Consider the following 25,408-nt stretch of genomic DNA (forward strand, 5'->3'; position numbering starts at 1 on the left):
CCCAAAAATTTAAACTTTTATAATTACGTCACTCTAAATTAAAATACAGAAACAAGTAAAATGTTATTTTTCGTAATTTGTATTTTAGTGGGAATTTATACCTTTTACTAGGAATGGTTATCTAAATTAAGCGACAGTCTTTCGTATGTATATAATAAATATACATATTCTCATATGGAGCCCACAATTGTAAAGTTTTAACGTCATACGAATAATTGAGATAAGTTCATTACCCGTTCATTTCTTCAGCGACATATTAGAGGCTTATTCCTTACCTAAATTCCAATCACTTTTATAAATTATTTGCCATCAAATTTATTATTTAAAATATTTAGGACGCTTTTTCTTAACTTAAAGGAAAGGCTATTCGAGCATTCTTCAACGCTAACCTTTTTGAACCCCTAATATGTCCGCCAAATGAAATTAAAAAACCAGGTCAAATTCACCATTTTACATTTACAAGACTCTTGACGTCCTTATGCAATTCGCGATTTATTAATTTTGGCTCCCTATTGGAGTTCACGACTCCGGCTCCGATCTTTCATTATCAGCTCAAAAACATATTTTGAAAGAAAAATAATTTTTTTGCATTTCTTCCTTCCAAAATCCACCGAAGACGAGAACCCAATGCAAGCCACTAGTTATACTAATTTCCATTTAAACGATTTGAGCGCTTTCTGTTGTTAAAGGGGCTCCAAAGTTCGGTGGAAAAATGTGTGTAAAGTCAGTAAAGTGCGAAATTTACGGTTGGCTCTCCCCGCCTCTGCCAAGGCCGAGTGAGGGGTTGGGGGGAATGAAAAGCATGCTCAATTTTCTTTTTTTTTGCCACCGAACTCTGGAGCCCCTTTAAGACTTATTTAAAGTAAAGTAAGAAAATATGTGAAGGAGAATTAGGTAGGGTTTCTTAAGTTACAAAAGCGTCTTAGTATTTTAATTCCTATTATTATTCGTAAATCGACAAAAATAATTCCTTGATGTAGTAATAAGTAAGCCAGAATTTAAATCTATATTATAAAGTTTATATTTTAACCAAACCATACGGTAGCTGTTTTGTATATATAGCGTTTACGTTTTGATTCAGTTAAGAATACAAGAGATTAAAAATCGATTTAAAACTTCCAATAGTGCAAAATAGTCAAAGTGAAACTGAGTTCGGGATTCAATAAATTTGTCCAACTTAATTAATTTACTTTTGAAGGTTTTTTCGTAGAGATGTTTCCACTTACTTATTTTAATCTTACTAATCTTATTTCAATAACGGCTCTTTAACGTCACATCCTATTTAGGTAAAGAGTGAAAATAATTTGTAATTGTCGATGAGGTCGCTGGTGATAAAGGTCAAGGTAGTTGTGGTAATGTTACGTTTTCTCCAACATTTCTCGTTAAAGTTTCGTTTAGACGATTGATTTTAGCCTTACTCACTCAATACAGAGGGATGCTGAAGGAGTATTTACCCCATCTTGTGACAGAAAGTGTCACTTATTATTCCCAGGGTTTCTTCTTGAGAAATGAAAGAGAACAAAATCATTTGAAGTTTCTCGTTTCAATTTTCCAAAGGAACCTGAAACGCTTATTTACCTAGCTCGTGAGACGAAATGTATCGAAAGATGGAAAGGTATACCCGGTGGAGGAGTTCGCGGAAATTCTTTCCGCCAAACGACACGCTTTGAAAAATTGAAATAAATTCGACCTCTAGATCTACAATTTGAATCACGCTCAACAAGTCAACAAAGCTCAAAATCCTCCGTCGATTGGCCATCGGTTGTCAAAGGCATCCCGCCTACCTGATCTGACAGTTCGCAGAATTTACGTAAGGTGGCTTTTAACACTGTTATTAGTATTTCGAGGGGATTCTGCTTCAGCTAAATACTTATGACCCTTTTCTTTCATATCTGGAGCAATTAGCCTAAGAAGTGTAATAAGAGCCACATAGCGGCCGCCGCGAGAATCTGATGAACTACGCAGAAGCAGCCATTTCTTGTTATATAATAGCGAGTCATCTGCTAAGCAGATAGAAATCCAACAGTTTGAGCTTCTCGCGTTGGGAGCTAAGCCAATCTATATGGCACGCCAAACAAGACAAAATTAAGTTAATGTCTTGGGATAAACGTTTTTCGTTTTGGGAGAAAATTTTAACGTGCTGGGATAAAATCATTTCGGGCTGCACGGAGAAAGGGAGGGAAGCCGCGCGGAGAGAAAGTGGGTAGCCGCACGGGGAGAGGAAGCGTATAAAATAGACCCCCGGCGAATAGGCTAAGCCTAACAATAAACATGCAAGCAAGAGCTAGCAGTCGTGAGGTAAATTTAGTAAAACGCGCCATCTGGAATAACAATTTGAAATTATCAAAACTTATTTCGCGACATCTACTGATGGCTAAAAACAACATACAAAAAGAAAAATCGCGGAATTAGACGTAGGCTTAAAAGAGACGCAAAAAGGTTTGGTATTTACATGCGCTAAAATCAAGCGGCTAAAATGGCCGAAAGTTGCGCGTTTTCGCATTGCCGAAATTATAAATTAGGCACAAACGTATCTTTTCATAGGTAGGAGAAGTTTTAAATATTTTATATTATTATATATAGGCCTATAATTGTTTTAAACTATAGGTTTCCCTTCTCTAAACCCGAAACACACTCAAAATGGATAAATGCCGTCAACCGTTATAACTGGCATCCATCAGAGAACGATTTTGTTTGTAGTGACCATTTTTTAGACGCGAATATAGAAATATTCAATGGCAAACGGAGACCTGTACCCAACGCAATTCCAACTGATAATTTATTTCGTGTTGAACTAGAATCTTCAAAGGATATCTGATCTCTCAAAATACTGACACATACTAATCTATGTGAATAGATCTATTCGTGAATCTATTACTACTTTGCGGAAATTACTGATACAAGCAGTTCATTTTAACATATCTAATATTTCAATGGGGAAAATAAAGGGATATTCCACTTTAGAGTTGAAATATCATTGTACTATAACCTAGTAACCTACTTTCTAAGCCTTGGTAAAATATTATTTATATTTTAAATTTATATTTTAATATTTATTTTTATTTAATTTTCATTATTTATTTTAAAATAAGATAATTTGCGATTTGTCTACCTTTCATTTTCTACGAATCAATTAGCATAATTAAAATTAAATAGCACCTTCATCAGATTACCAAAGAATCATTTTCTCGACACCCGTGACCTTTGTGAAATCATGTGGGATTATATAATTTCTTATTTAATCTGGTCATCGATAGAAGGCGCTTTCCACAGTTTTTACCTCACGACTGCTAGGTCTTGCTGGCACCTGCTCTCCGTGTAAAATCGGGGGTCCATTTTATTTTATATGTCTATGGTATAAACATTTCTCTCCTCTTGGAGAACTTTTGGTCGTTTTGCCAAACTTTATCGCCTCTTGTAGAACTCTGTCAAAGCCTCTCTCCAACCCTCTCTCGAAAATGAGGCGCTAAATTTGAATTTTAGTATTTCTCGTATCGTACTAAATATTATTCACTTTATATTATTAGTAATTAAACTATTTAAATCCATAGTAAATAATTAATGTTACCCAGTTTGGGTTAAATTTTGAATTAATTTAAACGATCAAATATAGTTCGTATAATCAAATCATGATTAATTGTAACAGCTTCAATAAATAATTAGAAAAAGTACACAGACCACACCGAAGGGAAGTTAACTTCGATGATTAAGTTTGCACTCTCGGTCGATTAAAAAAAACGAATAAATCATGATTAAAATGATTTTGAAGTAAGTTGGTGAAATATATTTTTGATTAAATATTAATTTTTATTAAAACTTGTTTTATGGTTACTTAGTGGAAAAGTACACTGTCTAGTACATACAATAATTTTACAATAATTACGTGTAAAATAGTCACACTTGTATAAGTGTGTGAGAACGGCGGCGTACTCGTCCAAGACCGAACGCGAACTTTATTATACCTTAAAAATTAAGTGTGTATAGTGTACTGACAATCGTTGAAAGTTTATCCTTCTAATCAGTAAAACAATTATTATAAAATAGTCCTCTTTTGTGTACTATATACATGTAACCAAAAGTGATATAAGGTGTGTCAACTCTACCTTTGCGCCCGTTAAAATATTTACTGAGAGCTAGTCTCACAATAGACTACATAACCTACTAGTTGGAATAGTACTAGCAACTTTATATTTAGTCATTGGTCTGGCGCTATTTTATCTCTTCGATTTATTCTCCCGTAGACATACGTTCTAAAACGCCTCACTTGTCGGCGCTGAAGTGGAGGAAATTTCAAATTTTGATGACGTACTTTCAACCCCCTTTCCCACTCCCTCTTTTTACTTAGCGACAAGCTCTCATTAAACATTATACCGTATTGACACACTTTTGGGTCTTATGTCGCTTTTGATGTAACTAATACTGTAGTGTTTTAAAACCGTTTCTGCGCATCGTTTTCGAATATTAGTAATAATAATAAAGTTTATTAAACAGGAAAAGAAAGCTTACACTTATTGCGCCCTGCTTTAGTAGAGAATGGATATAATATAAATTACCATGAAAGTTACACAAAAATAAGAATGAAATAACAGCAATGACAAAGGAATGGCGATGGATATGGCAAAAGGTACAGTTAGGAAAAGTAAAATATAAATAATTTTTTTTTTTCGTTTTATACAATTATATACAAGAAAGATATTTACCACCCGTAAAACTTGTCAAGCCGACTCTTAAAGGCAGAACTAGAGGATTTAATCTTAATTGGGGAAGGGAGGGCATTCTATGAGTTTACTACTCGTTGTGTGAAGAAAACACGGCGCGAGGTACAAGCTTTACGCTCCTTACATATCGTAGCAGCTTTCCTACCCGTCCAGCGAATGGTACAGAAGGAGGTGGCCGGGACGTCATACAACTCATAAATTAGTTTGAAGGCCTCAACCAAATCACTTCTCAGACGCCTATTCGAAAGGGACAAAAGACCAAGGCGCGCAAGACGTTCAGGGTAAGACAGAGAACGAAGGCCAGAGACCATCTTGGTGGCCTTACGTTGCACTCTCTCAAGAATCCTTTACCAGGTGAGGAGATAAAATACTCGAGCAATAATCGAGAGGTGGAAGGACATACGATTTGAAAGATAATAAAAAGGGCCACTATATATAGGCTGAAAAGGAAAACCGCCATACATAAGATTATATTTGTACATTGGTGTTGTACACTTTGTTAAAACTTCAACGTTTTTTTATTAATCAAATACGCGGTTTACGGGTAGTAAACAATTATGGTTGCCATTACGGTTATGTAGTTTTTAGGGTGTTTTGATATATACATACAGCGTCGGTTACTAGAAGGCGATAGTCAAAAACTACACAATTTTAAAGGTATACGGTAACCTCGTAAATTACGCATGTGTGTAACCCCAAAAAATAAAATTTATTGGAATTAATTTTCATTTAAAACTATTTATTATCCACTCAAATACCTGTCTCTTCTTGGCCGCAACGAATGACTCAGGTCTACCTATATATTACCTTCTTTACTCAGCGTAGCTGAGCTTTTTCCTATAATATATGACCCTCCTTAAGAACTATACACGCATATATTTCATGAAATGTTTTATTTTTTATATATTATATAGTTATATATATTATATATATAAATATATATTATATATTATACATTATATATATAAATATATATTATATATTATATATATATATTATATATTATATATATAAATATATATTATATATTATATATATATATATTATATATATATATATATATATTATATATATATATATTATATATTATATATATAAATATATATTATATATCATATATATAAATTATATTTTCGTGGGTTATAAGTTCAATTCAAATTAAGAATAACTAAATATGAATTTGTTACCAATTTGAATTTATAATTATTGTTACAAGAGTATGTATAAAATAGTTTTGATTCTGGTGTAAAACAAAGAGCAGAAACGATAATCAATTTAAAATGAACGTATTTAAACATATAGAAATATACAATGAAAATAAATAGTTTAAAGTATACCAAAACTATATTAATGAACACTTAACAATACATTACAAAATTTTTAATATTTCTTTCCACTAGGTAAAATCGTAGTCATATTTCTCCAATTATCCTTCTTTACAATAATTTTTTAAGTAGTACAAAATTATATTTTTCAAAACCATTTTCGCGTTAGTACAATACAGCTAGTAATGTTGTTCTACATTTTTACCTCTCCGAGGGGACAAAGTCCCTTAGGAGGGGTTATACAATCACCGTGTCTGTGTGTCTGTCTGTCCTGCGAACGCGTTCGCATTTTCCGTGCAAAGGTTAATCATTGCGTACGCAATTTCTCGAAATCTCTGCGTTCGCAGTTTCTCGTTGGGTTGGCAAAACCACCGTGTGACGGTGAGCGTTAACGGATTATTTTGCGGTTGGGTTTGGTTTAGATGGTGTTTTTTCGTTAACGCTCACCGTCGCGATGGTTTTAACTCAATTTGATTGGGTATTTCGTTATTGTAATGTTTATTTGTAGGGTGTGAATCTTGAGACCGTGTTATGACGGTTGTGGGTGTTGAGTTTGTGGTGTTTGTGTTATGACAGTCGTGGATGTTGAGTTCGTGTTATGACGGTTGAGGGTGTAGAGTTTGTTGTGTTTGTGTTATGATGGTTGTGGATGTTGAGTCTGTTGTGTTTGTACGGGCGTTTTCTCTCCAACTTCTTCTTAAAGACTTTGGGACGGACCGAGTGCTGAGTGTTATGCAACCTCACAACATCCAATGGCAGGGTTTCCACCAATTGCACACGATATTCGTCTTACTATCAATTTGCGATTTATTGGCGCCGGCCGGGAATCGAACCCGGGTCTGCCACGTGCAATAGATTTACTCTAACCACTTAGCCACCAACGCTTGTTAAGATACGGTGTTTTTCTAAAAAACAGCTTTGGCTTGGCAGTCGAGCGCTCTATCACAGAACCACCGATAGCTGCTTAGCTTCACTAAAAATAAGACACTCATTGTAAGCATAATAGGTAATAAAGTCTTGAATTTATGAAGGCGTAATCTGGTTATTTTACGAATGAAATTATGTTGATTTAATCTTGTTTGTCTAATCTTTGGTATTGTTGGTTTTTTCTGTCTTACATTTGTATTTACTATTTTTTAAGTTTATTTCCTTCTCCCCGCAAAATCGTCTTAGAGGAACCTTTAAGAGCGTAAGTCAAGCCCAAAAGCTTATCCGGTTTCATTATAATAACGTAAAAAATCGTATTTGTGAATGGTAAGGTGTTGCGCTTCTTGATATTATATTTTCTATTGCTTGATTTCTAAGTATTTGAACTAATTTATTGCTTGACTGCGTTATAATATTTTTCTATGAATTATTTTGATTCTGAAGTCTGATTGCTTGACTGCGTTATAATATTTTTCTATGAGTTTTGTTTCTGAAGTCTGATTGATTGGGTTGTTATTGTGTATTTTTCTATTCGTTATTTTTATTTTTTGATACTCTAATATTTTAAACTGGATATAGTATAACGTTACTTCTGCTTATTTCGAATGTGCGTGACGTGGAGGGTATTTTTACGTTTTATTAGGATCAGTTTTTTTAATTTTAAATATCTTTCGTTTTAATTGTATTTTATTTCGTTTTTTCAGTCGTATATTTTTATCGAGTTGTATACTTCGTGCGCTTACACTTATGTTGGTCTGGCTTTTAACTGGGTCGTCATTACTTCGTAATTTATTTTAAACGTTTTCTCGATGTTTAAGTTGAAATAAAATGAGCGTTAAAGAGGCGGCAAGTATTTCGTAAGCGAGAAAAAACAAATACCCTCTGTAGATATTTCTTTCATTAAAATTGGCTTCGTATTATATTTAACTGATAAACTTGTACCGTAAATAGGGTTAAATTCAATTGTGCATTGTTTTAGTACGTCTAACTCACTGTTGTAACTACTTAATTTATAATATTCTGAAAAATTATACTCGGTTGTTTCGTCTCAATTATTTTAATTATAATTAAAATTTTATACCGGGCGGGATTGAACCCGAATTACGTTTTTAGTAAATAACTCTGAATTGCGGAGATCTATCTTTAAGGGTCATCTCGAGAAATTAATACCGCTAGGGACAATTCTTCCGAGGAGAGGTATATTTTGGCTTGCCAACTTTTTTAGTTATGGAATGAAATAGAGCGTTTTATAAAATCGGCCCAAAACCGGCCAAACTTTTCATACAAACTATAGAGCTAGTTCAGCAAGACTAACAACATTTGTTATTCTTTGGTTTAAGATAATTCAGCTTATGTCTTATCTTTATATGAATATTTTAGAGACGTACCTTTTAGGAATTGTAGGAGGGACCCTAGGTGTTGAGGTATATTTGGGGTTAAGGATATTTTCATGATCTAAGTTTCTTTTTAAAACCGTGGATTTGGGACTAGTATTTTGCTTATTTGCCATCATACATTTATTACAAAAATCATTTAAAATAAGAAAAACGGCGCGGAAAGCCAGAAATTAGTGAAGCCTAGGCTAGCAACTACGCTACTACTAAAAATCGACTGCTGTCAATTTCTTACGGGTTTGCCAGATAAATATTTTTATCTCACACGAAAAACCGGCCAAAAATTCACCTGATTCGAACTCAAAAGGGGGAAAGCACACCACACCGATTTTATAGAACGCTCAATTGAGCATTATCCAAAATCCCTATTTTAAATTAAAATTTTTGATCCCTCCTTTATCAGGATCCTTTTTGGAATTGTAAAATGAAAATTTATATTTCATATGTGCAGAGTCTACATCTAAGCAAATTTTCTGGCAAAAATAATTTCTTTGTTTTCACCAATCTTTTCAGATGCCTTAAAATTCCGTATTAGGTAGCCTGAATTTCTTAGTAGAAAATAAATGAAACGAGAAAACACGCTCGATTTAAATGGAAATTAAAGTACGGGTCACATGAAAGAAATAACTTAATTTAAGTAAAAACTAAATGAGAGGTCAAACGATTTTTTCAAATGGTGTACTTCGGGTAGTAAGCCAGCTCTAGACATTTCGTAACCTTTTTTTTTAAAGCAACAGTTTTTTTGTTCATTCACGTTGACTATTCCAAAAGTGATGTTGCCACATGAAGTTGAAGGACAACAACCGCGTTTGAATTTAGTCACGCCTTTAGATAAATGCCCAAATTTATTTGGTTAGTTCCCATCATTACCTAAGTACTTCGAGGAACTAGAGAAAAACACTTGAACAAATTCGTCAATATTTTTCGGAACTTAACAAGAGTTGTGTCTTGTGCTTACAGTGGCATGTCTCCAATACTTTGTTGGAGAAACGTCTTTCACAACCATAATGAAAATAGACTACGCCACTACTCCGACCAAGAGAATGGCTTCATAAGCTCTTATGCATTCTCTGATTCTCACAGCCACATGGGTTAAAGGTATTATTGGCTTTGAGATATTTTCAAATTTAGTAGTATCAGTCCAGTTGAATGGAATTATAGGAATATGCCAAGAGTTCAACTAATATGCTTATTTGGCAGGGTAACTACACGCTGGTTCCAAAAGTTCAATGGCTTTGACGAATCCATGATATTAAATATGGTTTATTTTATTCCTTTTCATATTAAACAACATTTGTTGCCAAGGTACGAAAATTGTTCTGAAATTTGTTTTAATTATGACTACTGTGTTGACAATTAGAGCTGGCTTCCCTAAGATACTTGGAATTTAATACCAAGAACGTACTCTATATCCAAAGTGAAACTAGCTTGAAGGAAAATATATACTTAATGGACATGTGTTAAATTATTAAGAACGAAAATAAATGGGACTTCTATTACAAAACCCTTGGGAATAAATGTCAGCTACTCTAAAAATATACTAGGAAGACGTAAATCTGTACTCAATCTAATTTCTATTACGTAGAGCAAATACAATCGTTTTAAATTCTAATGAGTAAAATCAATATTTTAATGCATGTTCTCGCAATATTATGCCAGTATTTTGATAACAAAATTAAGGATAGACTGTCCATATTTTGTGTCAAAATACTGTCCAAATTATGTGGCGCGGTTGGCCTCCAACATATTATTCGTTATTCTAGCCTTTTTTTTAAGGATATCGATGTCCTGCCAATAGTATAAAAACTAATTAAAGGCCAATTCACCCTTAGTATTTTTGTCGCCCCGAAAGGGTGAAAATTTATCAGCTCCCGCTTTGGCTATAGATATTAACGGCACTGCTAGAAAATCTCTAAAATTATAGGGTCTACGATAAAGATCGCCTTGGAGATAACCTTCCCTTTAGCTGATTTTAAAAGATTCGAATATTCTGTCAATATTCTGTAAGGACTAATTAAAGTAGTTTACAATTAATTAGCTGGATCGTTTGCAACTCTTGGCAATGCATGTATTATACTCTTATTCTCAATTAATATATATCAGTTAGCCAAGAATAATTTTCAGCGTATTCTTTATTTCAGCACAATAGTGAAATATTCCTTCTTCCGCTGTATGTTTAATTAAGGACCTCACGTATTTGCAATTCCATATATTTAGCAAATTTACTCTTTTTCTAGAAGTAAACAATAAACGTTAGTTAAATTGTTGTAAAACCTTTTTCTTGAAGATACTTCGTTGTCGTTGCAAACTGTCCATCCCGTTCCAATCCCAGAGTTTTTTAGAGCAACTATGTAGTGGCCACTTACGCAGTCACTTCCTATGTGAACTACAGCGGCTTTAGTTTTAAAAAAGATTTCATTAATTTTCACTTTGTCATAAATTAATCCTTTTATTGGAGTGTCAATTTTAAACCTTTCAGCCCCTCTATAAGAAAACCTCGCCATATTAAGAAAGAGGTATTTACTGGAAGAATATAATGTCGTTCGACGTTCTTTCACTTCATTTTGACATTGGACACATTTATTTTCAAAAAGTTCCCAGTGTTCCAACAAATCGTTAAAAATTAAGCTACTTTTGTCAGCCAAAACATCAAAGGGCAACGCAAGTGGTCACGCAGGGGGGAACTATGTTTTCTTCAACAAGCCGTAAGTAGGTTTTCCAAGGATGATTTTATACAGCGCGAAAGCCTTATTTTCCTTGGTGTAGCCACGTGGCGCAATTTCGCTCTCATTCGCGAATTTTTCGATTTTCTTCGCTGAGTTAGCTCGCAATCAACGAACCCAGGAATTCAGGCCTAGCTTAATTTATTTATTATGGAGAAAAGAACTGGGTTAGTTTCCGCGAGTTGGACTTTGATATTTTCGATTTAACAATGTTTTGGAATAAAATTATTTGTGAATTGAATATTTTTAATAATGGAAGTTGAAACATTAGGCCTTGGACGCGGTAAATCTCTGCCGCTAGCCTCACATTGGATTTAGAAAATTCAACACCCGTCACACTCCTATATCCCGTCTCCCTTAACAATTTCCCTATCATTATACCCCGACAGAATATTTATCTTTTTTTATTACATTTATTTTGTAGAAGTTTAGGATCCGATTTGTCGGTAAGCACGGAGACTTCACTTTCCTCGGCCATTTTCGCGACTAAAGAATGCATGGATTTTGCGTAAAAACCACGAGAGGCGCATTTATACAAAATAAATTCGGCAAATATGGTTCTGCTTTTTTTACAGAGGGATAGGCTATGGCAGATAGCGCATGCGCAGTCGTTCTTTTTATCTATAAGATAATTTACCCCCTGCATGGTCACTTGCGTTGCCCTTTAACTATGTACACATAACCATCTTCAGGGGGATAGTTAAAAACTTGCCCTAAAGGGTACTGCGGGCATCTATCTTGATATTGAATGCGACGCAAAAATAAATTTTCTATAGTAACATTTTCGTCTTTAAGCTTCTGTAAAATACTAATTAAAAATTCTCCGGGGTCCTCTTGATTAAGACCATGAAATCGAATATCAAGCGTTTTCTTTATTATTATTATTATTAGTAAGAGTTGGGGTGGTTGGGTTAGACCCAACCTAGCACTTCGACCAGAGGTCCATTGTGCAGCCCCAGCCTTTTAAACATGGAAAAGCCCAGACTCTGGAACGAAGTGCAAGATTTGCTTCGCCGGGATGTTGGATAGATCGCTCGTTTCCAGCCTATGTATATATACCAAGGAACTCAAACCTTTGAGCCGCATGAGAATCACCGACACAAAGGACATGAGAGGAAATTTCCTACTCTGCAAGGCATGCCCTGCACATAGGACTCTCACTGATACCAATCAGATGCAGATGTCTATTAAGCTGGCAGTGACCTAAAAGTAGGCCCGTAACCACTCTTATACTACTCTTAGAGAGCGAGAGCGCTTTTTGTGTTCTTTAGTAGCAGTATTCACGAATACGAAACTATCTGATTTTCCATACAAATGCTGATGTGTTAAACGATCAGCTGCCTCGTAACTGCTGATTTCTCGTTGCGATATAGCTTTTAGGCCTAAAGCCCAAAGACGACTACGAACGTCTTTATTGGCTAAATCATTCCACGAATTATCTTTGTCAGATTTCTCTTTTTTCGTAATGTACGAAGAAATATAACGTGCAATAGCCATTTTATCATCCGCTACGAACTGAATGTCCATGTTACCTTTGAAAGCCAAAAGTAATACAGGGTTATAGTCATTAATTTGTATTTCAGCCTTTGTTGTAGCCAGCGAATAGAGCTTTTACGACGATTTTCCGGAGACATGATGTCGTTTAGTGGTATCAACTTCATTCAGTTTGCCTATACTAGTAACTTCTCTAAGAAACCTGAAACGACAATGCGTTATAAACTTATCACCAGTTTTTTCCTCGTCAAACAAGCTCGATTGCATTTGTGCCATTGATACTTGGATACTAAATCGTACAACGTTGGGATTTTAGTCTTGTTTGGCAACGCATAAGTCAACGGGGTCTCGATCGAGAAACGGTTTGAAAGAATTTTTGGATTGCCTCCAAAATTTGTCTGTTGCTGACGTCACCCAGATGAGATCCCATTGATTTTCATTAGGATCTCATCTCAGTGACGTCACGATGTTCCTTAGCAACGAAGTTACCAACTTTAGCCCTTAGCAACCACAGCGTATCGAGGCAACCTTTTATAGCCTAAAATTTACTAACCTTGCGCACAAGTGACATGTTTTTGAATAAAGTCCATAACGAACTTATTAGCGCTTCGCCAATTTTCGGTGCGTTTTTATCCATAAAATAAAATGAATATGAGGAGCACCTCCACTTTGATATTCTACCCTCCAAAAAAAATTTCAACTTCCCCCAAAACTGGGTTTTCTTTACTCATAATGAGTTTTTGCCAAACAGCTTGAAACCTGTTATGAAAATGTCGTGTTATGGCCACTGGGTCATTACTGCAAAGTTCACCATTTGGAATTTTAGAACCTTTTTGACTTGATGGGTAAAAATATCGCAAATGATCATGTAGCTCAATCCAATCGTATTCTGCCGGATTTAGTTATAAACCACGTAGGTGGACCATAATAAAAACACATTGTTTTCACTTAACCGCATCGCTTATATCAATATTCTTAAGTGCCTCACACATTTTGCATGTAAGCTGTCAAACTAGCTTCCAGCTCTTTACCATTGCTTCCCATTTGATTAACTAACGAACTAACTGAAAAATTTTTGTTTGCACTCATACGTAACAAATGCTCGATATTATCAACAAACCTTTGATTTCACTGTCATAAAGAACATGAAAGAGGTATTGTTCGTTTTTAGAGAACCTTCTATCCTTGTTTCAAATTATTTGAAGACGAAAATCTGATTCAGACATCTTAGCAAATGGTCTTTCAGAGTATTTTCCATAATTACCAGCTATAAATAAGTCCGGAAAGCTCATTAAATCCAGTTTTTTTTCCCCAAATGCTCATTCCACTTTCTTAAATTTTCTTCATTTGGAAAAAATCTTAAATTACAGGGTGTATTGAATAGTGGTCAAATAATTTTTTCTGTTCAACTGCAGAGATTCTGCGAAGCCAAGACTTCTCGTTAGAAGAAATTTTTATATCCTTAGCGTTAGCGGTATCACAAAGCAATTCTTCAGTGAACTCGCTAATATTTATATTATTATAGAGTGGGTGAATGGTTTTTAATTTTAGTAAAGCATTCCTAAATAAATTTATATCCACCACTGATTGCCATAAAGTTTTATTCTTAGTAGGCAGCCCATTTACTATAATAAATAATTGATGATCAGTAGGTAAATGTTTAGGAATCATTTCCACATTTTCAGTTAAGGGAAGAGGCAAATAAACTGCACAACTTCTAACGGCTCTCGTTAATACAGAATCGTTAACAATATTTTCCCCCAATAGTGTATGTAGACGAATAATAGTTTGAATCACTTTTACTTTCTGTATTAGCATTTTCTCAAAAATATTTAATTTAGAAATATCATTTGGCACGGGATCTACTTGAAGGCCATTAAGAAAACATTGCGGCGGTATTATACCCGATTTAAGATATTGCGTACATAACATGCATATTGCATAATCGCTTTTCGTCAAACATACCATATCACCATCTGCAATATTAACCTTTAAAATATCTGCCACTGTAATTTGAGGCTCTTTGAATTGCCAGGCAGCAATTTAAAGCATTAAACCTTCGTTGCTATCTAAATTATGTGTGTCAAAACAATTTCCCAAAGATTTGAGCTTGCTATTCTTAAAGCAAGTGTCGGCTCTAGGTGAAGTAGCTCTTTTTTCAACAGATGTCGCTAGCGTCGAAATCAAAACAAGACGCTGAAGCTACATTTTGACCCAAAAGGCGGGACATAAAAGTATGCTTCGCGTTGATTGGCTCGTTTGTAAATTGGTCAATAACTTCAATTCTGGTAATTGTTTACAATATATTTATATGGGATATATAATTTAGGTTAAAGTTGGCTCGTTTGTAAATTTTTCAATAACTTCAATTCTGGTAATTGTTTACAATATATTTATATGGGATATATAATTTAGGTTAAAGTTCACTAAGTAGAGTAAAATGGTCTAAATATAATACTCTATAATGTCTCTCTGACGACGTTATTGTTTCGCTATTTTGAATTTTAGCTTCCGTTCCCATTAATAGATGGCTCCACGCTCTCCACGAAAGTCTTTTTTTCGAAGATTCGGATAGATTCATGGCCATCTCTAATAACAGGGGCCTTTTCATAATACAGGTGGCAATGATAGAGCCGACAGTTGCTTTAAAAAGCTTTTCAGAACTATCGCAAGGCGAATCATGAAACTCGTACATCTCTTTATAGCAACTTACTAGCTGCTTGCCATACTTAGATAGCAGATCAGACTCGTCTTATGAAGGTTGCACTACGCCAGAGTCAGATTCAATAGTAACTTTCCGTAAACCTATCTTGAACGCCGTAATGTACTTTATTAGACACTGTAGCTTATCAAAATTTGCTATTTTAATAGCCAGACACAGTTTTTGATAAAGGTCAGACCAAGCTTTAAAGCCTGGTTTTCACTGGGCTAAAATACAGCGGAATTAACTTTCCGCGCCGTTTGCGGAAAAATATTTTCCGCAAAATTTGACGGAAAGCTTGCGATATTCCGCGACCAAGCGCGGAATGGAAGTTCTATTTTTCCGAATTTTTAAAACGCAACGCAATGTGCTAACCAATCAGTGAAGATCGTGCGTTGACGTCACTTGCTCACTACTCTCGGTTTGATTCAATTTGTTAGGCTTAAAAAGCGACGCGTTTATTTTATAAACATTGTTATTGTAATTTAGTCAGTTTGTCACGATGACTTCTAAACAAAAAAGAATGAATGAAGAAGAGGTTCGCGCTTATCCTTTTTTATATGAAAAAGCAAATAGATGTTTTAAAAACCATGAAATGAAAGAAAATCGGTAGACTGCTATTGGAGCTATTTATGGCGTCCATTTTAATTCGGTGAGTCAGTAAAGATACAATCTTCAGCGCATGCGCTATCGAAACCGCCAAATTACAAACCGCTTGAAAAAATCCCCAGTGAAAACCAGTTGCGGAAAAGCCTTGGAAAATCCGCCGGAAATATATTTGCGTAAAACAGTTTCCGCCGTTTTTTAGCCCAGTGAAAACCAGGCTTTACATTGTAAATATCTTTTAGAAGAATACGAAGCGCACTAAAATGTGGTGCTAATTCCCTCAGAGTTTCTCAAATAACTCGTACATTTCTTAGAATCAAGGCAGTAGAGTGGGTGACCCATTCTAACTTGGTGAGAACCAGCACACTTGTCAATAGTGCCAAATATTTCAAGCCAAACATCCTTTGTGGAATTAGCTATTGTCTTGAAAATTTCTACAATTCTTTCTACAGACATAGGCCTAATATAACAAATAGCGCCACAATTCCAAGAATGTTTGTTCTTTTTTAGCATTTACTATAAGAGGAATTATGTTATGTACTCGTCCTTTAACATCAATTACAAGTGGTTTTTCATCCATCATATTTGGGCATGGTTGATACGACGTTTCCCAAAAATATGATTCACTGGTAGCATTGTTATATTTTTACCACCAAAGTAATCAACCAAATTATCAGCATTTACAGTTGCAGGAAAACGATCAACAACTTCCTTACATTTAATAGATAGTGTTTTACTTAATGTATCAAATCTTTTCTGTATTATCGCTTTATAATTTAAAGCTTTCCTAGACAATAATTGGTAAATAATTTTTAATTCAATATATTTGGGGTTACATTTAGAAATAAATCTACCTGATCCATCTTCAAATTCGTGTTTTAGCATTTTTTCTACCAACAAAGTTTGCTGAACCCTCAATGACAATTGTTTTTTTCTTTTATAGGAAATATATAAAAACCCAAAGATTAATCTGAATTTCTCTTATTGTGTAAAGTCATTTCTAAATCCCGGGCTTCTGTATTGATTTATTAGCTTTAGTTATAGGACACTGACCAGGGGCGTATTAATCATTAGGCACAGTAGGCACGTGCCTAGGGCGCCACTTTTCTAGGGGCGCCAATATTCTGATATGGTTTTTCCATTTTCTCCATTTTCTCAAACGTTTTGTTCAAAATTAGACAGACTAATAATAATAATAATCAGCTAGGCTAATACCCAAGGCACCACCTTAGGCCTAAGTCATCATGCGACTTTTGAAGCCCTTAATGTCGTAAAACGAAGAAACTGTAAAACAGGTCACATTTAATCATTCTTCGGCGAATTTATTAAAAATATCGCTGAAATATCTTCACATTGGACGGACAGTAATCTTGTTGCACAATTATCCAAACGCTAAAAAATACGATAATGGTCCGATCCAAGGTTAAGGTTCTCCGTTGAAGGGAAATCAAACTAGTAGATACTTACAAGTTAGTAAGTTATATTTTTTAAATGGTTTTTAATTTTCAAAACAAAACCTGAAATCAACAGCTAGTTTGGATTTGGGGCGGTAAAATTTTATGTGCCTAGGGGCGCCGTCAGTGTTAATCCGCCCCTGACACTGACCACACTCAATCGATAATTGATTTTCTAAGGGGTGGAAGGTTTCTTTTCATTTGTTAAATTTGTATTACCACTAGAATTGCGAACAACTAGCCGTTCAAAATTCCCATTATTATTATAATCAGAATTTAAATTACTGAGGTCATTTCTCGTATGACTATCAAGATTATTTCTCTTACCACCAGCGTGGTTATTTATCTTGCCACCAGTGTGGTTATTTATCGTACCACCAGTGTTATTTTCAAAGCTATCATTTTCAAAAATATTTAAATCTAAATATTTAAAAAAAACAAGTGGCGAATTATTGAGTGTATGTTTTTAACGCCATAAACGATGTCGCTATACCGTAACTACTACTAAATTATGCGGATACTAAAAAAAACATTATATTTTAAAAAGGGAATGTATCATATGTACAGGGATGTCATTCGGGTGGGGCAAGGAGGGCATTGGTACCTCTGATTTTTACCAGTTAAAAACGTTAATAAAAATGCATTTCACTGCATTAGAAACGTCTTGTTTGGTAATTAATTTAATAAAATATACAAAAGCACACAACCTACTCTTAAACGAAGATTCCTTTAAAAAATTTTTAAACAATTGTTTAAACCGTTCTTAAGTTAAAAATGCGCAAAAATAGTATTGGGCATATAGTCCAGTCAACGAATGCTCAAAAAAAGGTATAGAGGGAAATGTTGGGAACACAAATTTTGACTTGGTAACTTTGTTTGGACTAGTTAGTAGGTGAACATATCAAAAGTCCCCGCCCGCAGCCCTTGAGCCGGGGGGGGGGGGGGAGTAGGGGGTTTGAAGGTCCCAGTTTTCGGTTTTTCACTTATATCTCGGAAACTTTGCGTCCTAGCGACATGGTCACTCTATACACAATGAAAGCTGATTCAATTTGCTACAGGTCTTACTCAGTCATGGGTTTTGATATCTTGCATAGTTTTCGAGATATCCGCTCTTGAAAGTCTGTAATTTTGGAAAAAAACATTTTTGCCTCACATTTTTTGCTCTTTTTGACCGGATAACCCTTCAACGATGCACCCAAAAAATAAATTCCGCCCATAGGGTTGTAGAGCATTAAATTCACTTCAATAATATATATTACTTTACTATTTTATCTATTTTCCTTCCAATGTTAAAGCAATTTCAGTGTTGAGCGTGAAATCTGAAGTTTTGCGACAACTGCCGACTAATGAATCTTTCAATTTCTCACCATTCCCAGTCAAGGTATTGGCCAAAATATGTACCATTATGTACACATAGTGAGTACTGGACGTCTAAATAGCACAAGATACTCAAGACGTGTTGCGTTTTTGCTACAGCGTTTACCTTTCTTACGTACAAATCAGATCTAATTCATTAAAACTAAGACCCCGGGCGAGGCCGGGTATTAAAGCTAGTAAATAATAAAATAATACATCATTGGTAGGTAAATAATCTAATTTTTATTTAATTTAAGTTATTTTTAGCTGTTTTACTGAAGATTTATTGTATCTAATAGACGGCGATCGCTACGATAATGCATCTCATAGTTTTAGCGTTTCGGCTAGCATTTTGTGACATGGTTAGGTTATTTTTACACAAAAATAAACTGTTTTTGTGCTTTACTGCTAGTTATAACCTAATTGGGCACTCATTTGTTTGTTTTTGTCATAGTTTGTTTTGTTTGTTTCAGTGGGATGTTTTGTCGTCAAAATGACCAGCAAGTGTTTTGTATGTGATGAGGAAGTGACTGCATCGAGTCCTGATGTTTCTAAAGTGGGTGAAAAAGGGATAGTTTCCCTTTAAAAAGCCAGTAAAGAGAGGGGTGATGAGCGGAATTTATTTTTTGGGTGCATCGTTGAAGGGTTATCCGGTCAAAAAGAGCAAAAAATGTGAGGCAAAATGTTTTTTTCCAAAATTACAGACTTTCAAGAGCGGATATCTCGAAAACTATGCAAGATATCAAAACCCATGACTGAGTAAGACCTGTAGCAAATTGAATCAGCTTTCATTGTGTATAGAGTAATCATGTCGCTAGGACGCATAGTTTTCGAGATATAAGCGAAAAACCGAAAACTGGGACCTTCAAACCCCCTACTCCCCCCGGCTCAAGGGCTACGGGCGGGGACTTTTGATATGTTCACCTACTAACTAGTCCAAACAAAGTTACCAAGTCAAAAATTGTGTTCCCAACATTTCCCTCTATACCTTTTCGTTGCCTGGACTAATATTGATTTTGCCATAGCGTGAAGCCCATTAAAAAGTCCCATAGCATTTGGTGGAAAAACGGGTTAATTTTTCCATAGCGTTACGGTGGGGGAAGGATGAGGTTTTAATGTTAAACTCGAGACTACCTATATATACACACAGTCTGTGTGTCTAATATGAAATTAATTATTTTAATCCTCTGAAAAGTCGATATTATCTCAGAAGTACAAATATATATGTATGTAATTTAAGACACCTCTAGAAATTGAAGGTCTCAGACCCCTGGAAAGTAAAAACAATTCTAAAATGAAATGGTACATTTAGTTCCTGCCACAAAAATGGAACCTTTTAAAAAATATTGTTATTTACATTTTGTTTCTGCCACAAAAATGGTACATTTAGTTCCTGCAACAAAAATGCCACCTTTTCCAAAATAATGCTATTTACATTTAGTTCCTGCCACAAAAATGGCACCTTTTCAAAAAATTGTTATTTATATTTAGTTCCTTCTTTTCATTTTGTTGTTCAGTATAAATATACTTTAGTATATTTAGTACAGTTTAACCATTTCGTGTAGCCGTTAAGTTCCCGCCACCAGTCCTGCGGTATCCATTATTTTTATAATTTTATTATTAGGTAGTCGTTTCGGCGAATTGACGATGTCAGTCATAGAAATAGAAATGAGACTAGAACAACGATCGGATTGGGGGAGATGTTAAGTCCATTAAGAAAAGGAATTAAAAAGCTAAACCCTAAACAAATTTGAAGAAATTTAAAAACTTACAAATAGCTCGTACCGATAGGTCTTCGAGCAAACCAAAAGACGCGAAACTCGGACCAAATAGATCTTCGAGTGCAAAACTAAATTAAATTAAATAAATTAGCAAGCAATTCCAACGGTAGACCGGTTTCGTCCTATTTGGGACTCGTTAGTAGCGTGTTGGAAATCTGGCTTGCGACTATTAAACCGAAAAGAGAAACTAAGCCTAAACATTAAAAATTTCAAAACGCGTCTTTAGGAGTTTTGGTTTGCTCGAAGGACTATCGGTACGAGCTATTTGTAAGTTTTTAAATTCCTTCAAATTTGTTTAGGGCTTAGCTTTTTTATCCCTTTTCTTAATGGACTTATCTACTTCTTCGCTAATTTTTTCATACTTTGCAATGCAGTCCATAGGTGGTTCCTTTTAACGTTACATTTCGTATATACTATTCTCCACCCCTCCCCCTTTTCGGCTTTCCGTTGCTACGCAACGAGGTTTGGAAATTGAAAAGTACCGTCACTGCGTAGTGGCTACTAGTGGCTCGCCGCCTTCCAAATTTCCGCCGTAACCATGGCGACAATGTTTAATGCCCTTGTCAGATGGCGCGGATAACCCGATTCCACCCTAATGGCAGCCTTCTAGCTTGCCCGTTTATTTGGGATTGGCGGAAAGCGTAGTCACTGTGGTTCTAGTCTCATTTCTATTTCTATGATGTCAGTAGACGCTTCGCCGGAGTTAAGGGAAATAACACGGCCAACTTTGATCACGCGCTGTTCGCGCTACTACGGCCAACACATTCGTCGAAATTCCGCGAGCAAGGATTTCCCCCCTATAAACTGTACTATAATGTGTAGGAGGTCAGCGCCACGCTCGGTGGTTATATTGTCTGCAATGTAAAAACTATACTAAAAATAATAATCCGCTAGGGGCGCTGACGTCATACACATCTTTTGCTCATAGGTTAACACAGAAACGTCAACGAATGAGATGGCCGCTGTAGCGCGAGAGATGCGCGAGAAATCAACGTTGGCCGTGGAAATACATACAGTTTTGAAATTTTCAATCAAATTTTAAAAATACTTGCGGGCGGCAGATAATTTTTTTTGTATTTTTTTTAACTCCCCATGGTCAACTAGTCGGAATCAAGTGTTTATTGGGGGGTTAGGTAAAGTGCAGTCATACCGATATCTTTAGAAAAATATCTGTGTGGCTAGATAATTAAGCCTGGCTAGATAATTAAGCCTTTCTTGGCCACATACTTTACAAAGGTATTTTAGGTAAAATAGGGTACATGACGGGAAGATTTTATGTTTGGACGAATCTATCGAAATAAATTATACGGTTATATCATCTTAATGATTCTCGCATCTGCAATCTCAAAATATCTTCTGTAAAAAGACTGAATTCGGACCCAAATAAAGGCAGTGAGAGAATAAATTTTTTCCTGATTGCTATTTTTCATCAATTTTATTTATGTGGGGACTCCTTGGACGAAAATGACCCTTTAAAGGAAGCCGCTGATCGTCTTAGAGTGGAACTGAACTCAACCGACATGGATGAAGCGGCTGCCGACATTATGGTTCATTTGAATTTTAATCGAAAATATGATACCACATTTGTTATTTTTCTATATAGAATTTTTGAATTGGCTTTTTTTTCCTCGTAAATGTAACCTGTAATTTATTTTATTTCTTTTTTTATATACATTGTTATATATTTTTATATATTTACAATTACTTAATTTAAAGCGTGTTAGAATATGGAAAGTACTATGTATGTTTTTTAGCACGTAATAAATCCAAATTATCTATCTATCTATCTATCATAGTTGCTATGCTACTTTTGTGAAACGTATATATCCTACTAAGTCCAAAAATGAACCTTTAGATAAATACACTGTTCGTTAACTGTCAAATTCGGCTGACCAAGATTTTAAAGAGTTATTTTATGGTCAAGTTATTGTTCAAAAGAAGGCGTTCTTTTTATCAGAAATTCTTCTGGAATGGGTTGAGATGTACGAAATCCGAGGACTCGTGAATTTTCCAAACGAAAACCTTGAAAGCAAAACTAAAAACTTTGTTTGATGATAGTATCGAATTCTACACAGTAGGTTCAAAACGCGGCGGAGTCGTCGTTCACTCTTCTGAAATAGACGCGTGCGCTTTCGTATTTGCGTCTAGCGCCGGCCCTAGCCCTTGGTCAGGGTAGAGCGAGATTGTGCAAATTAATTTTCTCCGCGGCGGCTCCGCCGTCTGCCACGCCGCCCCGCGCCTCTCAAAAGGAATTTTTCAATTTCAATTTAATTTATTTCATAGATTGCCAAAAAGTATGAATAATAAATCCATTTTGGCGCCCCTTTCCACCTGGCGCCTAAAGCGACCGCTCCGATTGCTCTACCCTAGGGCCGGCGTCTTTATCAGGATCATTGAGGCTATTCTGTAATTTGTTTAGTTGTCGAACTCGAAAGCGAATCGAAGACGATCTCGAACGGTTTCATAGCAATCGAGATCAATCTCGATCGAGATGTGGTATTCTGTAACTCGTTCGCTACGGGAGGTGTCGATTTTCGACTTCGATTTGAGAGTCACATGTATGACGCTTTTCCCTTTACTAATGCGCATGCGTTCGGATTTTCGACCGATACGTAGAACGCGTTTTATGAAGAAAAGAACAACCAATACTTGTAGTATTTTTTCTTCGTGTAAGTAGATTTAAATACAATAGATAACAAGTTGGCAAGCCAAAATATACCTCTCCTCGGAAGAATGGTCCCTGGTGGTATTAATTTCTCGACACGACCCCCAAAGATATCTCCGCAATTCAGAGTTATTTACGAAAAACGTATTCTCGGTTCAGACCCTGCCCGGTATAAAATTTTAATTTTAATTTAAATAATTGAGACGAAACAATCGAGTTTAATTTATTCAGAATATTATAAATTAAGTAGTTACAACAGCGAGTTAGACTTACTAAAACAATGCACAATTGAATTTAACCCTTTTTACAGTACATGTTTATCAGTTGAATATAATACTAAGCAAATTTTAATGAAAGAAATATCTACAGATGGTATTTGTATTTTTCTCGCTTACGAAATACTTGCCGCATCTTTAACGCTCATTTTATTTCAACGCTCGTAGACTTCCAGTTGACGTTGTGACACATACCGCATGAAAAAGACCAATGCCGTCCAATTTCCAATATCATATAATGACTCGCACACCCAGGAAATCATTGACTGCGTTAGAAATCGTAGATATCCAAATATCCACACCAAATATATTTACAAGAAGCAAAAACCTTACCATCAACAAAGCACAGAGAGCCACTTGACTAACCGCCAGCTCTTAAAGCAATTAACGTTAAATTATCTCCTTTGAATTAACACAACTATATATAGGTCGTTAAGAATACCCGTAAATAAATAACAAAAAAACTAACAAAGTGGACCACCCACAGGGACTACCCTTTAACCCTCTAGTCTCGGCTGACTGCGCTAAAACAAGATTTAACCTTTAAAATTTCATTCGTAAAAAAACCAGATTAGGCCTTCATAAATTCATTAATAAAAAAAGAATTTATTACCTATTATGCTTACGATGCGTGTCTTAATTTCAGTGAACCTAAGCAGCTATCGGTGGTTCTGTGGTAGAGCGCTCGACTGCCAAGCCGAATGGCCTGGGTTCGAAACCTGGGTGGCGCATTTGTTTTTAATCAATAGAGAAACGCTAAATTAGAATTTCTTCGATGCAATAATTTCAATTTCAATTCTATTTCAATTAAACCAAAATTTCGTACTCTATTAAATACGCTTCCGATAAAGCTGAAGGTCTAATTTTCAATAAAGCGTAACAAGTGTCGGTGGTTCTGTGGTAGAACGTCCTCCTGTCAAGCTGGAGCTCCCGGGTTCAAATCCCGCCCGATGCGATCGCAAATTGATACTAAGACGAATACCGTGTACAACTGGTGGAAACCCTGCCATTGGACTTTGAGAAGTAGCATTACACTCAGCACTCGGTCCGTCCCAAAGTCATTAGGAAGAAGTTGGAGAGAAAACGCCCATACAAACACAACAGACTCAACATGCACAACCATCAGAACACAAACACAACAAACTCAACACTCACAACCTACGCATAAACATTACAAAAACGTAATACACCGGACCGTCACGACGGTGAGCGAAAAAACACCATCCAAACCAAATCGCAAATGATTCCGTTAACGCTCACCGTCACACGGTGGTTTTGCCAACCCTTCGAGAAACTGCGAACGCAGAGATCTCGAGAAACTGCGCACGCAGTGATTACACTTTGCACCGAAAATGCGAACGCGTTCGCAGGCCTGACAGACAGACCCACAGACAGACACGGTGATTGTATAACCCCTCCGAGGAGACATAGTCCCCTCGGAGAGGTAAAAACGGGAGAAATAGCCGGGTCTCCCCATCACAAAAATTATCGATAATTGAATTTTTGGAGAAAAATTAATTTTTTAAAACAAGAATATTTTCAGCTGGTTTTACCAGCAATGATTTGGAAAGTTTATGGAACAAGCTTGCCCAAACACTTAATAGCGATGGAACAGGACCTTGCAAAAGTGTTGATAAATGGAAAAAGTAAATTGTTTATTTATTTATTTTTTAATAATCTTAAAATAACAATTATTCGTTCATACAAAAAATAAGAAATTAAAAATTGTTAAAAATTATAAAGGAAATGGAGGTGGAGAAATGTGCACGGACACACTTTCAGATTTAGAAGAAAGGCTTCTGGCAGTTTTTGGCAAATAATTAACTGAAGGCATAGCAAACGTGCCAGAATTTGGAATTCCTATAACTTCTGTAAGCTCCAATTAATAAGATTAGTAATGTACTAACGAGGGGCTAATCACCACTAAAAATTCTGTACACCGAGTACAGAGAGTACAGCCTTTGGTAGTACAGAGTACGCGTAATCTTT

At 35.6% G+C, this 25,408-nt stretch overlaps 1 protein-coding gene across 1 annotated transcript in view; it reads left to right on the forward strand.

Moving 5' to 3' along the window:
* Positions 1-25,408, forward strand: part of LOC149932209 (bile acid-sensitive ion channel-like) — a 53,623-nt gene that overhangs the window by 27,101 nt on the left and 1,114 nt on the right. The window contains exons 12-13 of the mRNA XM_090157082.1: positions 24,963-25,065; positions 25,163-25,231. Of these exons, the coding sequence (XP_090013208.1) occupies positions 24,963-25,065; positions 25,163-25,231 (172 nt within the window). The remainder of the gene's footprint in view (positions 1-24,962; positions 25,066-25,162; positions 25,232-25,408) is intronic.

Source organism: Leiobunum rupestre, chromosome 8 (genome assembly GCF_980474605.1).
Source record: "Leiobunum rupestre chromosome 8, qqLeiRupe1.1.hap1, whole genome shotgun sequence".
In the NCBI taxonomy this organism is placed as follows: domain Eukaryota; kingdom Metazoa; phylum Arthropoda; class Arachnida; order Opiliones; family Sclerosomatidae; genus Leiobunum; species Leiobunum rupestre.